Source organism: Gopherus evgoodei, unplaced genomic scaffold (assembly GCF_007399415.2).
Source record: "Gopherus evgoodei ecotype Sinaloan lineage unplaced genomic scaffold, rGopEvg1_v1.p scaffold_49_arrow_ctg1, whole genome shotgun sequence".
Lineage (NCBI taxonomy): Eukaryota > Metazoa > Chordata > Testudines > Testudinidae > Gopherus > Gopherus evgoodei.
In genome coordinates this window covers 215,118-231,367 of record NW_022060070.1, presented here as the reverse complement: position 1 = coordinate 231,367, position 16,250 = coordinate 215,118, and the positions used below count along the sequence as shown (strand labels likewise).

The 16,250-nt window shown below is 51.2% G+C and overlaps 1 protein-coding gene across 1 annotated transcript in view; it reads right to left on the bottom strand.

Annotated features, from left to right (window-relative positions):
* The window catches only part of DCHS1 (dachsous cadherin-related 1), a 155,412-nt gene that overhangs the window by 49,476 nt on the left and 89,686 nt on the right, over nt 1-16,250 (bottom strand). The window contains exons 11-12 of the mRNA XM_030546779.1: nt 1,471-2,287; nt 499-738 (exon numbers count right to left, since the gene is read on the bottom strand). Of these exons, the coding sequence (XP_030402639.1) occupies nt 499-738; nt 1,471-2,287 (1,057 nt within the window). The remainder of the gene's footprint in view (nt 1-498; nt 739-1,470; nt 2,288-16,250) is intronic.

Sequence of the window (16,250 nt, the reverse complement as noted above, 5' to 3'; positions counted from 1 at the left end):
AGATTCCTAGCATGACATCACCCTTGTTTTTTGCCCCTTTTAGCCTAACCCAGAGACTCCCAACACTTCTGTCTTCTATGTCCAATTCCACCTCAGTCCAAGTGTGTACAATATATAAGGCAGCATCTCCTCCCTTTTTCCCCTGTCTATCCTTCCTGAGCAAGCTGCACCCATCCACACCAATATTCCAATCATCCCACAGGCCAAGGCCACACTGTGGGGGCGAAGGTGATTGTGACATGGATTGGTGTGGGTCTAGTGTGACAGGGCTTCATTCTCAGATAGCCCTCAATGCTTAGGGATTGGCTCCCTTATCTCCCCCAGAAAAGGCACCTGACCCTGGGACTCCCTGGATACTGCCTTGGCAGATGAGGAGCAGGGGAAGGCCTGTGGTCATCACGTCCTCTTCAGCCCCTGGGCTAATTCCTTTGGCGCAGCATTGACCCAGCCGACCCTCTTCCCCCCCAGGGCCACCTGTTCCAGCCCCAAGGTTCTCACCAAGGTCGCAGTCTGTGGCCAGCAGCTGCAGAACAGGGCTGCCCGCTGGCAGATTCTCCATGACACTGGCCTCATACTCAGCCCTCTTGAAGGCAGGTGCCTCATCATTAACGTCCAGCACCAGCACTGTCAGCAGCTGCGTGGACGAGCAGCGCGGGAAGCCGTGGTCCATGGCCACCACTGTCAGGTTGTGCTGAGACACCTCCTCACGGTTCAGAGCACGCACAATGGAGAGGGCACCTGGGGAGACACCAGAACAGGCTAAGCCTGGGATAGAGGAGTCACAGGGGGCTGGGCTCAGTCAGGGTCACTGAGGTCAGGCTCCACGCTTGGTGGCCCACGGCACTACAAACGACACACCTTGGGCTGCGGAGCCACACCCAACTTTCCCTGCACATGCTGGCATCTACCTGTTTCTGTCCCTCATGCTGTGGTCGGGCACCTCCTCCCTCCTGGGCCCCATGGGAAATCTCTTACTCACTCCAGGCAGGGTCAGGAATCTACTGTCACCACTGCCCCCATCCTCCCACTCAGTACCCATGCCTCCCCTATTCTCCTTATCCCTTGTGTCTACCTGTCTTCCCATGCCCCACCTCCCTCACCTCTTTCCCTTCCCCTCTTGTGTCTCCTGTGTCCCTTCCCCTCCCCCACATCTGTCACCTCTTCCTCTTCCCCTCTTCTGTCTCCCATGTCTCTTCCCCCTCACCTACCTCACCTCTTCCCCTTCGCCCCTTGTCTCCTGTGTCCCCTCCCACCCCCCACATTCATCACCTCTTCCCCTTCCCCCCTTCTGTCTCCTGTGTCCCTTCCCCTCCCAAACATGTCACCTCTTCCCCTTCCCCCCTTGTGTCTCCTGTGTCCCCTCCCACCCCCCACATCCGTCACCTCTTCCCCCTTGTGTCTCCCGTGTCCCTTCCCCTCCCATCCCCCACAACCCCAGCATCTCCCTGCAGCCCCACAGGCCCCTCTTACCTGTGCTGGGGTTCAGGTGGAACCGGCCCTCAGTGTTGCCTGCCTGCAGCGTGTAGCTCACCCGCCCATTCTCGCCCAGGTCCCTATCCTGTGCCACCACATGCAGCACCATAAAGCCAGTGGGCTGGTCCTCCCTGATGCTAATGGTGGCTGGTGAGAGGAAGATGGGCACGTTGTCATTCTCATCTGTCACAAAGACACGGGCAGTGATGGCAGCGGAGCGGCGCTGGCTGATGTTGCGGGCCTGGTCTGTGGCCTCCACCACCAGCAGAAAGGAGGGGGCAGCCTCGCGGTCCAGCCCCTGCTGGAGGCTCAGCAGTCCAGAGTGGGCATCCAGCTGGAAGTGGGAGCCAGGAGGCTCCTGGCGCAGCAGCCTGTAGCACACCTGACTGTTGGGGCCAGCACCGTCTCCATCCAGGGCCTGGAAGGTGAAGATGGATGTGCCGGCCTGGGTGTTCTCAGGCACCACAATAGTGACGGGGTCCTCGGGAAAGGCAGGTGCCTGGTCGTTACAGTCCTGCACCTGGATCTGCACCAGCACCAGCCGGCTGGCAGGGTAGCCGCGCTGCGTGTCCTCGGCACTGACATGCAGTGTGTGCTGTGCCCCAACCTCGTAGTCCAGCTCCCGCGCTACGTATATCTCCCCCGTCATGCTGTCCACCACAAAAGTGCCATCCCCACCGCCTCCCAGGAGACTGTAAGTCAGATGCTGCTGTGCAGAGGCCTCAGGCAGCGCCACTGAGCCAATCACTGAGCCGGGTCTGACCCCTTCTACCAGGTGCAGTGTAACCACTGTGGCGTCTGGCTGTGGCAGCACCTGCAGGTGGAGAGAGGGGAAAGGAGAGTGAGAGTCTGAAGTGGGACCTGTGGGATTGGAAGAGGTGAGGTGGGAGGAGGGGAGCTGTGGGGCAGGAGGAAGGAGCTGTGGGGGAAGTGGCGGGGATGTGAGATGGGAGTGGGGACCCGTGGGGCAGTAGTGGGGATGTGAGGCGGGAGGGGAGGTTGTGAGGCAGTAGCGGGGATGTGAGGCGGGAGGGGGGACCTGTAAGGCAGGAGGGGGGAGCTGTGGGGCAGTAGTGGGGATGTGAGGCGGGAGGGGGAAGCTGTTGGGCAATAGGGGGGAGCTGTGGGGCAGTAGTGGGGATGTGAGGCAGGAGGGGGAAGCTGTGGGGATGTGAGGTAGAAGGGGGAGCTGTGGGGGCAGTAGTGGGGATGTGAGGCAGGAGGGGGGAGCTGTGGGGCAGTAGTGGAGATGTAAGGCAGGAGGAGTAGCTGTGGGGATGTGAGGTAGAAGGGGGAGCTGTGGGGGCAGTAGTGGGGATGTGAGGCAGGAGGGGGGAGCTGTGGGGCAGTAGTGGGGATGTGAGGCAGGAGGAGTAGCTGTGGGGATGTGAGGTGGAAAGGGGGGCTGTGGGGGCAGTAGTGGGGATGTGAGGCAGGAGGGGGGAGCTGTTGGGCAGTAGTGGGGATGTGAGGCGGGAGGGGGAAGCTGTTGGGCAGGAGGGGGGAGCTGTGGGGCTGTAGTGGGGATGTGAGGCAGGAGGGGGAAGCTGTGGGGCAGTAGTGGGGATGTGAGGCAGGAGGGGGGATCTGTGAGGCAGGAGGGGGGAGCTGTGGGGCAGTAGTGGGGATGTAAGGCAGGAGGAGTAGCTGTGGGGATGTGAGGTAGAAGGGGGAGCTGTGGGGGCAGTAGTGGGGATGTGAGGCAGGAGGGGGGAGCTGTGGGGCAGTAGTGGGGATGTGAGGCAGGAGGAGTAGCTGTGGGGATGTGAGGTGGAAAGGGGGGCTGTGGGGGCAGTAGTGGGGATGTGAGGCAGGAGGGGGGAGCTGTTGGGCAGTAGTGGGGATGTGAGGCGGGAGGGGGAAGCTGTTGGGCAGGAGGGGGGAGCTGTGGGGCTGTAGTGGGGATGTGAGGCAGGAGGGGGAAGCTGTGGGGCAGTAGTGGGAATGTGAGGCAGGAGGGGGATCTGTGAGGCAGGAGGGGGGAGCTGTGGGGCAGTAGTGGGGATGTAAGGCAGGAGGAGTAGCTGTGGGGATGTGAGGTAGAAGGGGGAGCTGTGGGGGCAGTAGTGGGGATGTGAGGCAGGAGGGGGGAGCTGTGGGGCAGTGGTGGGGATGTGTTGCCTCACTCCTTTACTGGGTCCCAGAGCCATTGACACCTATATCCAACTGAACAGAACTGAGACTGGAACTATGAACAGTTCAAAAGACTCTTATTGCTTAGGTTTGAGCTAACCCTGAAGGCAGAAGTAATCAATTATATTTGTCCAGGTCAAAGATTTCACAGTCTGTTCAAAAGCGCCTGGCAGGCTGGATTTGGCCCACGGTCTGCCTATTGCCTACCGTGGCCTAAGGCATATAGGAAAAGGTTTTGGCATGTGCAATAGAACAAAAGGCTGGCACCCTGACAGATGATTACTCCCACAGGTGGAGTAAAGAAGCTGGGGTCACTTCCTTCTGTTGTGTAGTGTGTAGTTGTTAGTGAGTATTTGTTTCAGGTTGGGGGCTGTCTGTAAGCGAGGACTGGCCTTTCTCCCAAGGTCTGTGAGAGTGAGGGATCATCCTTCAGGACAGGTTGTAGATCCTTGATGATGCATTGGAGAGGTTTTAGTTGGGGGTTGTAGGTGACGGCTAGTGGTATTCTGTTACTTTCTTGGTTAGGCCTGTCTTTTAGTAGGTGACTTCTGGGTGCCCTTCTGGCTCTGTCAATCTGTTTCTTCAATTCACCAGGTGGGTATTGTAGTTTTAAGAATGATTGATAGAGATCCTGTAGGTGTTTGTATTTATCTGAGGGACTGGAGCAAATGCGGCTGTATCTTAGAGCTTCGCTGTAGACAATGGATCGTGTGATGGTGGCCGGGATGGAAGCTGGAGGCATGTAGGTAAGTATAGCGGTCAGTAGGTTTCCGGTATAGGGTGGTGTTTATGTAACCATTGGTTATTTGCATTGTAGTGTCCAGGAAGTAGATCTCTTTTGTTGACTGGTCCAGGCTAAGATTGATGGTGGGATGGAAATTGTTGAAATCCTGGTGGAATTCCCCAGGGCCTCCTTCCCATGGGTCCGGATTCCCATGGGATGATGAAGATATCATCAATGTAGTGCAAGTAGAGTAGGAGCATTGGGGACAAGAGCTGAGGCAGCGTTGTTCTAAGTTAGGAATAAAAATGTTGGCATACTGTGGGCCATGCGGGTACACATAGCAGTCCTGCTGACTTGAAGGTATAAATTGTCCCCAAATCTGAAATAGTTCTGGGTGAGAACAAAATCATAAAGTTCAGCCACCAGGTTTGCTGTGACATTATTGGGGATACTATTCCTCATGTAGTCCATCTTTGTGTGGAATGTTGGTGTACAGGGCTTCAACATCCATAGTGGCTAGGATGGTGTGACTTTCAGCAGATCATAACATTTCCGCTGATGCCTCACATGGCCTGTTTTATATGCAAGATCATAATTATATATAAATGAGGAATATGGGGGTTACAGGGCACTCCCCCAAGATATAAAATGTCACAGTACCTATTACACCTCTGGCATTTAAGGCAGCGATGAAGCTCCTCCACTCTTGTCTGTTTCTGGCAAGGCTTTCAATGGTTCCCCAGCTGTGCCCAGCTTCCAGAACTCTTTGCCACGCTATTTTTGGGCAGTCTCATTTTTGCTTGCTTTCAGGTATCCATCTTATTGCTATTCTGGTGAGAGAATCAGTTTCCATCTGAAATACATGGCCAAGCCAACACCTCCTGGTAATGATGGTGCTCATATCTTATTGGCTGCACTGTGTGAATAGGTCTTGGTTTGAGATTGTTCTGGGCCAAAAGATACGGAGGATTTTTCTGAGGAAGGTTGAATGGAATGAGGATAGTTTAAACATGTCATACTTTGTCATTCCCCAGCATTCTGCACTATAAAGTAGTGTTGAAAGTACGCAGCTCTGATAAATCCTGAGTTTGGTTTTGGTGTTGTATTTTGATGATTTCCAGACTGTATTTAAGCTCCTGAAGGTGTTCCTGGCTTTACTGATTCTGTTCTGGATGTCCTGGCTTGTTCTACCATCCTGGCTGATGGTGCTGCCCAGGTATATGCAGGGCCGGCTCCAGCGTTTTTGCCGCCCCAAGCGGCGGCGGGGTGGGGAAGCTGCAATCAGTGGCACTTTGGCAGCAGCTCTACCACCGCTGCTTCTCAACGGCAATTAGGCAGCAGGTCCTTCCCTCTGAGAGGGACTGAAGGACCTGCTGCTGAATTGCTGCCAAAGAGCCAGACGTGCTGCCCCTTTCCGTTGGCCGCCCCAAGCACCTGCTTGCTGCGCTGGTGCCTGGAGCCGGCCCTGGGCATATGAATGTTTCTATATTGGTGAAACATGGTCCTCTATCCATACTGGTGATGGTGAGGCAATATTAAAGGTCATAATATCTGTCTTATTGCAATTAATTTTCAGTCCAATTTGAAGGCTGAATAGCTTAAGTCAAGTTGTTTTTTCTTGCATATGGTGTTGGGTATGTGATAGGAGAGTGACATCATCTGCAAAGTCCAGGTCTTCAACAGATAAGAAGGGTGTCATAGAATCACAGAACTGGAAAGGACCTTGAGAGGTAAACTAATCCAGTCCCCTGCACTCAAGGCAGGACTAGACCATCCCTGGCAGGTGTTTGTCCAACCTGCTCTTAAAAATCCCCAATGATGGAGATTGCACAACTTCCCAAGGCAAATTATCCCAGTGCTTAACCACCCTGACAGTTAGGAATTTTTTTCTAATGTCCAACCTAAACCTCCTTTGCTGCAATTTAAGTCCATTGCTTCTTGTCCTACCCTCAGAGGTTAACAATTTTTTTCCCTCCCCCTTGTAACAACCTTTTCTGTACTTGAAAACTGTTATGTCCCTTCTCAGTCTTCTCTTCTCCAGATTAAACAAACCAAATGTTTTCAGTCTTCCCCCAATCATGTTTTCTAGACCTTTAATAATTTTTGTTGCTCTTCTCTGGACTTTCTCCAATTTGTCCACATCTTTCCTGAAACGTAGTGCCTAGAACTGAACACAATACTCCAGTTGAGGCCGTATCAGCGCGGAGTAGAGCGGAAGAATGACTTCTCGTCTCTTGCTTACAATACTCCTGCTAATACATCCCAGAATGGTGTTTGCTTTTTTTGCAACAGTGTTACACTGTTTAGCTTGTGATCAGGGCCGGTGCAAGGAAGTTTTGCCTAGGGCGCAAAACTTCCACCTTGCACCCCCTGCAGCTTACCCACCCTCCCACGGCAGCTCACAGCCTCCCACCCGGGGAGCCCCCCCGGCAGCAGCTACCCCCCACCACCGCAACAGCTAACCCCTCTCCCCCCCATCCCCCCATGGCAACTAACCCTGCCTGGGGAGACTTCCCCTCTTCCCCCCCCACCCCCCGCCGGCAGCTAACCCTGCCTGGGGAGACTTACCCCCCGCCCCCGGCAGCTAACCCTGCCTGAGGAAACTTACCCTCCCGACCCCCCGGCAGCTAACCCTGCCTGGGGAGACTTCCCCGCTTCCCCAGCAGCTGACCCTGCCTGGGAAGACCTCCTGTGGAAACTAAGCCTGCCTGAGTAGCCCGCCCCAGCTCACCTCGGCTCCACCTCCTCCTCTGAGCACGCTGGCGCTGCTCTAATTCTCCTCACCGCCCAGGCTTGCGGCGCTGATTGGAGGAGACTTAGAGCAGGGCTGTGTGCTCAGCGGAGGAGGCAGAGCGGAGGTGAGCTGGGGCAGGGAGCGGTTCCCCTGTGCGCCCCCCCCCTCGTTATTGCGGGCAACCCTCTCCGCGCGCCACCCCACCCAGCTCACCTCCACCTCCTCGCCTGAGGGGGCTTTTAGGCGCCCCCAACCACTAGGCGCCCTAGGCGGCCACCTAGTTTGCCTAAATGGTTGCACCGGCCCTGCTTGTGATCCACTATGACCCCCAGATCCCTTTCCACAGTGCTCCTTCCAAGGCAGTCATTTCCCATTTGGATTTGTGCAACTGATTGTTCCTTCCTAAGTGGAGTCCTTTGCATTTGTCCTTATTGAATTTCATACTTGAGACCATTTCTCCAGTTTGTCCAAATTTCACTTTGAATTTTAATCCTATTCTCCAAAGCACTTGCAACCCCTCCCAGCTGGGCCTCCCTCTGTTTCCCCAGGCAGCTCCAAACTGAAACCCCCTCCAGCTGTCTCACCCTGCCAAACCCCCTGACTTCTCCTCCAGCCTTTGTCCAGTTTCCCAGGCAGAAGATGTCACCTGGCCCCAACCCCCTCCTGGACTCAGGTTATGTGCTCACGTATCATCCCTCAAGTGAAGTCACTCCCTGATATTATACCACCATGCAGCACCAATGCAGACAGTACCAGTAAAACTCCCACGCAACATTCCCAGGTCAATACTCTCCACTCCGTCACAAGCACAAGCCTGTCTCTTATTTCTATCTCAACCTCAGGCCAAGTGCATACGTTTTTAATGTATAAGGCAACACATCCTCCCCTTTTTCCCTGCCTGTCCTTCCTGAGCAAGCTGTACCCTTGTCGATCTAATGCCTCTTTGCGAGTCTTTTGTTGTACACCATATTACCCAGTAAGCATTACCTGGTTTCTATGGCATTCCATGTGCTGGGTGTAATCCACTCTTTTCTATTCTTCTGCCTGTAGCCTAGACAGGTTTCACTGCTCTATTTATAGATTATTAACTTGTCTCACTTCCCTTTGATCTCCTCATCTGCGTTCTCCTCTCTTCATCAAGGTCTGCAAGTGCTTGAAACCTGTTCTTTAACTGCGGAATGAAGGCTTTCGGTATTTCAGGGGACCTTAGCTTCTCAACGTCATAACATCTGTGTCAAGGGTTCTCAAACAAGGGGTCAGGACCCCTCAAGGGGTTGCACGGTTATTACATGGGAGAAAAGACGGTTACTCACCTTTGTAACTGTTGTTCTTCGAGATGTGTTGCTCATATCCATTCCAGGTAGCGCGTACACCTACGTGGAATGGATATGAGCAATCACTCGAAGAAGAACACGAGCTATCAGCCTCCACCCCAAACCCCGCTTTGCATCCAGCATTTATAATGGTGTTAAATATGTAAAAAAGTGTTTTTAATTTATAAGGGGGGGTGTCACACTCTGAGGCTTGCTATGTGAAAGGGGTCACGAGTACAAAAGTTTGAGAACTACTGGTCTATGTCTCTTGTTTGGTGGGCCCACACTTTTAGCTTGATGGAGGCTGTCACAAGAGGGTGGTCGCTGCAAACATCTGCACCCCTTCTCATTTTCACATCTGTCAGTGAGCATTGCCATTTGCCATTGATCATCATATGGCCAATCTGGTTCTTATCTCTGCCATTTGGAGAACACCATGTCAACTTGTGAATTTCACGATGTTGGAACAGAGTTCCGCTGATGACTAGGTCATTCATATTGCAGAAATCAACAAGCCTTTCTCCGTTTTCATGCATGGTGCACACCCATGTCTTCCCATTGCTCTGTCATTGTTTGTGTTGTCTTTACTGACTTTGGCATTCAGGTGCTGGGGAAAAACTTTCTGATGACTGTGCATGAAATGCACGCATACCTAATTGGAATCGAAATGAGCAATCACTCGAAGAAGAACATACTCTGGCAAAGAGTTCCACAGGTTGACTTTGCGGTGTGTGAAGAAATGCTTCCTTTTGTTTGTTTTTAGGAGAGGTTTTAGAACAAACTGATACATTAAACAGAAATAAATCATCAAGACAAGATGGTATTCACCCAAGAGTTCTGAAGAAACTCATATATTAAATTGAAGAATTACTAACTGTCATACATAACCTATCACTTATGATGCCATCCCAGTTTCAAACCTAAAGATTTTGGGTGGCAGGAGAGCACACAGTGGCATGAAAATTTCCCATGTGTTCCCTGCTAGTGTCATCAAACAGACAAACCCAATGGAGGATGTGAAACTCCTCTATATTGTACTATGACAACTGTAAGTTTGATTGATTGGAAACTGATATCAGAATCTTAATGTGCCTGGTAGGACAGCTACCAAGGAGATAGGAAATAGGCCATAACATCTGTGAATAACATTTATGAGTTCAAACTTCCCCAGGTGGCTGGTTAAAGTGACCCTGCTCAGTTTGGTTTTGAAGGGGAAAGAGATGTGATAAAATGGGATTTTTTTGTAATATTTTTATGATACCTATGTGTGCCTCAGTTTCTCTCTGGACTTTGTGTTACCACTTGGGGTGGGGTGCGGAAGTGTTAACACTGCTCCTGGGACAGTGTAGGAGACAAGTCTGGGCGACATCTTGTGGTCTGGTTGGAATAAAGAGAGTCATTAATTAACTGGTAGAAACTGACCCAGAATAGCAGCAGGTCCAGAGAGACAACAGGACGTCCCACTGACTGAAGCCTGGCACGCGAAGGACATGTGAGCTAAACAGGAGAACAAAGAGGAAAAGGGGGCTGGGATAAGAGCTACTCTTTGGAGGCACTAAGAAGCTCTCCCCTGAGTGGACAGAAAGGAGAGCATGGGATGTATAGGCGCCAACTCCGTGTGGATGCTCTGGGGTTGGAGATGGGGTAGGGGTGGAGCCTCAGGGGAGGGGCCAGAGTAGGGGTAGAAGAGGTGAAGTGGGGGCAGGGCCTTGGGGTGGAGCACCCCCAGGGAAAGTTGAAAGTGTTAATCCAAGGATGTGCACATTCTGTAGGCCAGGTGACTTATAACTTGTTTTCTTGTTTACAGAGGCCGTGTTTGCAGAGTCTGTGTCGCTGTAAATACTCACTGAAAGCATTGCACCCTGACAGGGCGCAGTACCAGCCTCCCACAGGGGCCTGGCTTGGCTGGATTCACTGCAGGAAGCCACGTGTGACAGGCTATGTACTAGAATGTGGATGATGGCCACAGGACAGCAAGCTAGGGAACTGCGGGGGGAGAGGGGGAGGTGAACTGGAACACGGATGATGGCCACAGAGCAGGGGCACAGAGGGTTTGGGGGCTGCAAACTGCAATGTGGATGATGGCCATGGGGCAGAGTAGGACAGAGCTGCAAACCAGAATATGGATGATACCTATGTGGCAGGGGAGCAGAGGGTTGAGGAACTGTGAATGCAGATGATGGACACATGGCAGTGGAGCAGGAAGTTGGGGTGCTGCACTCCAGAACACAGATGGTGGCAATGGGGTAAGGAGATGAGAAGTTGGGGGACTGCAAACTGGACCACAGATGATGACTGTAGGGCAGGGAGACTACAGTACAGAATGGGATGATGGCCTGGAGCAGGGGGGCTATAAACTGAATGCACTCCATAGTTCACACCCTACACACCATAGTAATAATCTTTGTAAAAAATATGCCTGGGGAGGTATCATTTGAAAACTAATAACTTGCTGGTCTATAATATCACGGTAAAATGTGTGTAGCAACATCATATAATTTAAGCTTATGTTCATAACTTTATATAACTGAGTTATGTTTATTAGACAAGTCTGAGAAGGGGGTAAGCCTGTTCCTCAAAGACAAAGGAGAAGCCAGTGTCTCTAGCCAGGTGTCACTGAAGTTGGCAAGTAGGTGTTCTTTGGCAGTGAAGCAGGGCATGAACAGACCAATCTGCATCTTAGCAAAAAACAACATGGAATCTCTTTCACCATGGAGTCATGTCTCTATCCTCACAGCTGGAAGGAACTTTATCTAAGGGTAAGCCTCAGGAAAATGCATTTCAAAGGATACAGGACTATAAAAATGATGGGGAAACCACCCTAAGGTTCGTTCGTTCTTTCTCACCCTATCTCTCTCTCACCCATGAAGACAAAGGAACCAGCCTTTGGACTTTGCGAGGGGTTCTGACCTCAGAATGTGATTTGCCCTGTTGCTAGGAACATATGGTAAGTATATTACCTTGAACCAAGTCTAGTTTGTTACGTTTTGGTTACTAGAAAGCATTTTATCTTTAATTCTCTTGCAACCATTTCTGACTTTAATGCCTTATACGCATCCAAGGAAATGGATATTCACCCACAAAAGCTCATGCTCCAATACCTCTGTTAGCCTATAAGGTGCCACAGGATTCTTTGCTGCTTTTAAAGATCCAGACTAACACGGCTACCGCTCTGATGCCTTATACTAGTACTCATTTAAAATCTCTCTATTTATAGTTAAAAATGCTTGTTTTATTCTTTAAATCAAACCATTTGGGAACTCCAGTTAAAAAACAAACTGTTGCATATTGACCTCTTACAAGGGCAATGAAACAGGAGAGGGCTGGATAGGGCAGAACACATGTTTTTGGGAAAATCCATAACTGGGCGTGTGTTGGGGTCACCCTGCAAATGGTAACGAAGGCTGGTGGAAGCCAGGGTGTGACTGGAGTGTGCTAACAAGCTGCAGCGACACACAAATGCTTAGGGGGTCATGCAGGCTGTTTGGCTCTTTGTGAGGGGCCCGGCTTGGGAGCTCCCGCAGTAAAGCATTGCAAGGCACCCAAGATAGCAGGGCTGGTAGCGACAAAACCCCTCACTGGTCTGGACTGCACCCTGGAATGTGATAGAGGGGCTGCAAAACAGACTATGGATGATGGCCCCATGGCAGAGAGGTCGGGGGTTGGGTGACTCTGAACTGGAATGCAGATGATGGCCATGGGGGATGGAGCAAGAGGCCCTGTGAACCAGAACATGGATGATAGCTATGTGGCAGGGAGCCGGGGGAAAATGGATGATGGATATGTGCCATGGAGGTGGGTGGGTGGGGTTATGGGGCTGTAAACTGGAATGTGGACGATGGTTACAGGGCAAAGGGGGTTGGGTGACTGTGAACCAGAACACAGATGATGGCCACGGGACTGGGGGCTGTGTACTGGAACAAAGATGATGGCAGCAGTGTGGAGGGTCGGGGTGTGTGTGTGTGTGTGTGTACCAGAACTTGGATGGTGGCTGTGGGTGGCAGAGTTGGGGGGCGAGGGCTGTGCAATATCCCCCTAGATTCTTTGTTCTGAGTGGGCTACAAACTCCACCGAGAACTGCACTTTTGAAGTCTTCTTACGCTATATTTCATAGACTCATAGACTCTAGGATTGGAAGGGACCTCGAGAGGTCATCGAGTCCAGTCCCCTGCCCTCATGGCAGGACCAAATACTGTCTAGACCATCCCTAATAGACATTTATCTAACCTATTCTTAAATATCTCCAGAGATGGAGATTCCACAACTTCCCTAGGCAATCTATTCCAGTGTTTAACTACCCTGACAGAAACTTTTTCCTAATGTCCAACCTAAATCTCCCTTGCTGCAGTTTAAGCCCATTGCTTCTTGTTCTATCATTGGAGGCTAAGGTGAACAAGTTTTCTCCCTCCTCCTGATGACACCCTTTTAGATACCTGAAAACTGCTATCATGTCCCCTCTCAGTCTTCTCTTTTCCAAACTAAACAAACCCAATTCCTTCAGCCTTCCTTCATAGGTCATGTTCTCAAGACCTTTAATCATTCTTGTTGCTCTTCTCTGGACCCTCTCCAGTTTCTCCACATCTTTCTTGAAATGCGGTGCCCAGAACAGGACACAATACTCCAGTTGAGGCCTAACCAGCGCAGAGTAAAGCGGAAGAATGACTTCTCGTGTCTTGTTTACAACACACCTGTTAATGCATCCCAGAATCACGTTTGCTTTTTTTGCAACAGTATCACACTGTTGACTCATACTAAGCTTGTGGTCCACTATGACCCCTAGATCTCTTTCTGCCATACTCCTTCCTAGACAGTCTCTTCCCATTCTGTATGTGTGAAACTGATTGCTCCTTCCTAAGTGAAGCACTTTGCATTTATCTTTATTGAACTTCATCCTGTTTACCTCAGACCATTTCTCCAATTTGTTCAGATCATTTTGAATTTTGACCCTGTCCTCCAAAGCAGTTGCAATCCCTCCCAGTTTGGTATCGTCCGCAAACTTAATAAGCGTACTTTCTATGCCAACATCTAAATCGTTGATGAAGATATTGAACAGAGCCGGTCCCAAAACAGACCCCTGCGGAACCCCACTTGTTATACCTTTCCAGCAGGATTGGGAGCCATTAATAACTACTCTGTGAGTACAGTTATCCAGCCAGTTATGCACCCACCTTATAGAAGCCCCAGCTAAATTGTACTTTCCTAGTTTATCTATATGACTATCATGTGAGACCGTATCAAATGCCTTACTAAAGTCTAGGTATATCACATCCACCGCTTCTCCCTTATCCACAAGGCTCATTATCCTATCAAAGAAAGCTGTCAGATTAGTTTGACACGATTTGTTCTTTACAAATCCATGCTGGCTATTCCCTATCACCTTACCACCTTCCAAGTGTTTGCAGATGATTTCTTTAATTACTTGCTCCATTATCTTCCCTGGCACAGAAGTTAAACTAACTGGTCTGTAGTTTCCTGGGTTGAAAACACATTGAAAAGTGTACTGTGTTTTGAAAGTGACATTGCAGTAACACACACACACTATATATTGTGACAGACCCAGGCTAGTGGGGTACAGGAGTCTGGTAGAGGGCAAATATACTGGTCACTGGAGGAGTAGTTTTCTGTTCCCTGAGTGACCAGAGGAGGGGCTGCACTAGAGTAATCAGGAACCTGCTAGAACTAATCAGCCTGTCTGCCTTAATTGGAACCCCTGCAGCTAATCAAGGCAGGCTAATCAGGGCACCTGAACTTAAAAAGGAGCTCACTCCAGTCAGGTAGGGGAGAACCAGAGGAGAGGATATGCGTGTGAGGAGCTGGGAGCAAGAGGTGCAAGGAGTTGAGAGTAAGAGGGTGTGCTGCTGGAGGATTGAGGAGTACAAGCGTTATCAGAAACCAGGAGGAAGTTCCTGTGGTGAGGATAAAGAAGGTGTTTGGAGGAGGCCATGGGGATGTAGCCCAGGGAGCTGTAGCTGTCCTGCAGCTGTTACAGGAGGCACTATAGACAGCTGCAATCCACAGGGCCCTGGGCTGGAACCCAGAGTTCCCCCCAAACCTCCCAACTCCTGATCAGACACAGGAGAAGTTGACCCAGACTGTGGGAAAGATCACTGAGGTGAGCAAAACCTGCCAATAAGCACGGGACCCACCAAGGCAGAGGAGGAACTTTGTCACAACTGGTGTCAGGCATGGGATTTGGTGTGCACAGCGTGGCGGAAAAAGGAGAGTGATATAAAAAAAAAAGAGAGGGTTTTTTTTTTTCACCACAATGGTTGACGTAATGAGGGCATTGATACAAGCTACGGCGGCCCAGCAGGAGGCTACCTGTGTCCAGGCCACTGCCCAACAGGAGGCAGTGTGGCTGCAGCAAGAGACTAATCGCCTGCTGATGGACCAGGCTTCTCAAGACTGAGCTATGTTGCAGGAACTGGTAAACCAGATAAAGACCCTTACAGAGCTGAACCACAGCCATGATGGGACGCAGATCATACGGGCCACCCATTGACTGCAGACAATGATGTGGGAGGATGACGTAGAGGCATACCTTCTGGCCTTGAGAGGACAGCCCTACGGGAGACCTGGCCTCGAGATCAGTGGTCTGGCATCCTTGCCCCATTCCTGTGTGGGGAGGCCCAGAAGGCCTACTATGATCTGCCTGAAGAGGCTGCAGCAGACTATCCCCAGCTGAAAGCAGAGATTCTGGCCAGATCTGGGGTAACAACTGCAGTGCTGGCCCAGCGGTATCACGAGTGGAGGTACCAGGAAAACAAAACCCAGCGGTCCCAATTGTATGACCTCATCCATCTCGCACAAAAGTGGTTGCAAACGGAATCCCGGAGAGATACTAGAGGTTCTGGTCATCGACCGATACATGAGGGGGCTACTACCAGACCTTCGTGCTTGGGTAAGCCAGAACGAACCCTCCACCTATGATGAGGTTGTCGCACTGGTAGAGAGGTGAAGGACGGCGAGGGAGCTGACCCGATCAGTTAAGGAAAAGACATCCTGGGTTAAACTAGCAGCACCAAGCCCTAGAGCTCGGGTGACTGGGCAACCAGGAGATCCCAGGTGGAAAAAGAGAGGGGCTGAAAGTCCACCAGAAGCCACAAAGAGTCGGAGCACTGAGGGAGAAGAGGATCATGATGTTAGACTGCCCAAACCAAGAGACTGGGGAATGCCTAAGGCCTCATACAGACGTTATGCCTGCGGGGAGTGGGGACATATAGCTGCACAGTGTCCCAATGCTGAGGAGCCTATGCAGCGTAACCTGGGGAACTGGGCAGACCCATGCTCCCTAATCCACCTTGAGGGGGTCTCACTAACCCCACATATGTACACCAGACAAGTAAAACTAAATGGGGTAGAGACCACTGCACTGGTTGATTCAGGGAGTGCTATCACTCTTGTCTCGGGGAAGCTCATGAAGCTGCTGTGGACTAAGCGTATGGGGATAACATGTGTCCATGGGACAGTTGGTTATTACCCCACTATCCCAGTAAAAATCGAGATTCAGGGGAACACTATTGAGGTAGCAGCAGGTGTAGTCCCTAAACCCCCATACCCGGTGCTCATAGGGAGGGACTTCCCAGGGTTTGGAGACTTACTCCCAGTAGGAGGATTGGAGAAAGAGGGGAACCCTTAAGTAAGTGAGGCATCCACAGTAGACTGTGAACCACCAGTCTTCTCTGAAATATCCCCAGATTTATTTTCCATTCCCAGACAGGGTAGAAAGTCGAAAAGGGAAAGGAGGGCAGCTAAGGCCTTGGGAACCCGAATACTGACTCAAAGCCAGAGGGTCACTCTCGTAGGTAGGCGGACCCGAGCAGCTGAAAAGGAGGCCACCCAGGAGGGAGAAGCACCCAAGTCTGACCCCCAC